This window comes from Aricia agestis, chromosome 18, assembly GCF_905147365.1.
Source record: "Aricia agestis chromosome 18, ilAriAges1.1, whole genome shotgun sequence".
Taxonomy (NCBI): domain Eukaryota; kingdom Metazoa; phylum Arthropoda; class Insecta; order Lepidoptera; family Lycaenidae; genus Aricia; species Aricia agestis.
Genome location: NC_056423.1, coordinates 9170093 through 9173324, shown reverse-complemented (window position 1 = coordinate 9173324; position 3232 = coordinate 9170093). Strand labels below are relative to the sequence as shown.

Below are 3232 nucleotides of genomic sequence, written 5' to 3'. Positions count from 1 at the left end.
GTATTATGAATGCGAGAGTAGAACACCCGCGTGTCAATTCGCAATAGTTTTTATTCTACGAGCTACCAAAGTTTAGCGATTTTTTGGGGCCCGGAAGCGAAAAATCCATATAACTCCAAAATTTTTACGTAATAAATAAAAATTTGTATTCCTCCTGAAAGCCTATTAAATAAGGTATATTTCAAGCTTTTTTCCTGATCCGCCGTGTAGATATTTTACCTACAATGAAATAGTTTTCATTTTTAGGTTTTTATTTTTTTAATCCAAAACCAAACAAAAGATGCAATCGAAAATATCGACAAATTAAAGGTATATAAGCATTCTATACGCACAAAAAAAAACCACCTGTAAGATCCGTTTACAACTGGAGATATTTGATCGTGAAATCCTGCGCTAGGGCTGCCACCATACGTCTTTCAATGGATGGCTGTCAATAATGCAATAGAAATAGTCACATAATATATTAACATTTATAGTATGAAAGTTATATACGCTTTTAATGAGTATATTTAAAATTAGCAAAAATAAGTCTTAGAAAAATAAAACCTCCTCTTTTTTTGGAAGTCTGTAAAAAATCGGATGTCAGTTCATAATACTTCAAACAATTAATATTATTTCTAGTATTTATTAAAAAAAATCAAGGTATGTGATGGTCACGCGAAAACGAAAAGACTACAAATAATACAGCGTTGCGTCGTTTGATAACCCTGTTGACAATTAAGTTTGTAAATTAAATAAATTGATTTAGTAGTGGTAGTAAACGGATCTCACGGGTGATTATTTTTGTGCGTATAGAATGCTTGTATACCTTTAATTTGCCGATATTTTCAATTGCATCTTTTGTTTAGTTTTGGATAAAAAAAATAAAAAGCTAAAAATGAGAATTATTTTATTGTTTGTAAAATATTGATACGGTGAATCAGGAAAAAGCTTGAAATATGCCTTATTTAATAGGTTTTCAGGTAGTATACCAACATTTTATTTATTACGTAAAAGTTTTGGAGAAATATGGATTATTCCGTTACGGGCTGCAAAAAAACGCTAAACTTTGGTAGCTCGTAGCATCAAAACTATTTTGAATTGACACGCGGGTGTTCTACTCCTGCATTTATAATATTAATGCCTATTCAAAATTGAAGAAAATAGAAAATTTCCAATTTTTCGTCTCCTCCGTACACTGTGCGCCGGCCACACTTTTTTGTAGTTATGTCGCTTCCATCTGTTTCCTTATTCATTGGGAGAACCGGAACATAAAATGACGGACCGGCCACAGTATTTTGATTTGGTAGAGACCATTATGCCGCATCCACATAAAAAAGACAATGGGGCAAAAAATGCATAGACAAAGCTGCCACTTGGCAGTGTTGCCAATTTAGCGACTTTGTCGCTAGAAATGACAACTTTAATTTTTTTCATATACCTAGGGATATATGAAAAAAATATCATAATATATCTTTCATATCGGCTGTACACTCTCGCCGAGACACAGCGAGGCGGCCCGAGTGCGAGAGTGTAAATGGGTGCGCTCGCCTCGTCTCGCCTGTCTCGGACCCTCTCGGTCCGGTGTCGGTATTTTGCGCCCGAGACAAAGGGTCTCGCGAGGACAGCGAGCGCATTACTGTACACTCTCGCATTTTTCACTTCTAGTCGCGCCGCTAGACAGTGCAAAACAGAAAAAAGAATGTACATGATCGCACTCGGGTAAGGGGCTCTCGCATGAGACTCTCGCCCGGGAGCTCTCGGCGAGAGTGTACAGCCGACATCACACTGCATGCCGGTGGCCTCTTCTGCCTCTCCCATACAAAATCCTGCGTTCGCTTCTGGTGGAATTAGTTTTAGCGACTTTCTAGAGTTTCTAGCGATTTTTGATGTTGAGTCTAGCCCTAGCGACTCGAACTTCTAGGAGCTGGCAGCACTGCGCTCCGCTCCGGCTCTACAAATATATACTAGTAATCTGTGGCTCCGGCCTCCGCAGTCCGCTTCGCGTCTGTCAAATTGAACTTGTAAAATTACCGATTTATTTCTTGTTTTCGAATTTAATTTTTTTGGTAAAATTGAAGAAATCTTTTAAAACATGGAGGTCAAAGAATGCAACGACCTCGCGGAAGAGGTATTTATACGTGTTCAATCTTTTTTGTATTTACCAGCTTTCTTTTTTCACATAGGTACTTACAACTTACCGACATGGCGTGTTTCAGAATCAGTTTATTGTGGACGATGTGAGCAAAATTATCAAAGAAGCTATCGAAAATTCTATTGGAGGTACCGCCTATCAACATAATAAAGTGAATCAGTGGACATCGGCAGTTGTTGAATCTTGCTTGGGACAATTGACGAAACTTCAAAAACCATACAAATATATAGGTGGGTATAAATAAATAATTGCGTTCTGATTTCTATTGTTACTAGCTATTTGATCGAGCTTTGCTCGGTATTCGATAAAACACGAATAAAATGACATTTTCTAAAAATGATTCCTAGCTAGATCGATCACGAATCACGATCGCCCCGGAAACCCCGTATATACAAAATTTCATGAAAATCGTTGGCGCCGATTCCGAGATTCCAATTATATTTATACAGCTGGGGGAGGGGGTCAGGATACCTGTTTCGAGAAGATGGTCGGTCTGGTATTAAAACAAAAAAAATCATGAAAATTGACTTTTATTAATCTGACTGAAAAGATATTTTGTTTCCAACACTTCATTTTGCGCAGAGTAGGTAACACGTTTGTAATTCCAACTTGCCTGAGTTGACGTTTATTTTATCTTCTAAGGGGGGGCAGCTGCCCCCCACCCATGCCCCTACCTGGGTACGCCCATGCTCATAAAGCAAAGCAGTGTAGGAAATCATATAAAAACTAATTTCAAAATTGGTAAATTCCAGTGACATGCACAATTATGCAGAAGAATGGAGCAGGCTTACACACGGCGTCATCTTGCTTCTGGGACAACAACACTGACGGCTCCTGCACGGTCCGCTGGGAGAACAAAACTATGTACTGCATTGTCTCTGTCTTTGGTTTAAGCATATAAACTCTCTTTGGTGATACATTGTCTGTGCACTTGCATATTATGCAAATCAAAAGTAAGAAATGCTTATACGAATAAACATTTTCTCCTTGCTACACTAAAACTATGTATGGAATGATTGGGAATTGTGAAAAGAGCAATAGAAATGATGCTATAGGATGACAGTTTTAAATAGTGATGATTACAAAATGATTACCTAT

The 3232-nt window shown here is 37.9% G+C and overlaps 1 protein-coding gene across 1 annotated transcript; it reads left to right on the top strand.

Moving 5' to 3' along the window:
• The first annotated feature begins 1966 nt into the window (after nucleotides 1-1966).
• On the top strand, nucleotides 1967-3232 carry LOC121735790 (dynein light chain Tctex-type 1). Its single transcript, XM_042126749.1, has 3 exons — nucleotides 1967-2110; nucleotides 2199-2364; nucleotides 2887-3232. The coding sequence occupies exons 1-3, from the start codon at nucleotides 2075-2077 to the stop codon at nucleotides 3033-3035; spliced, it is 351 nt and encodes a 116-aa protein (XP_041982683.1). The 5' UTR covers nucleotides 1967-2074; the 3' UTR covers nucleotides 3036-3232.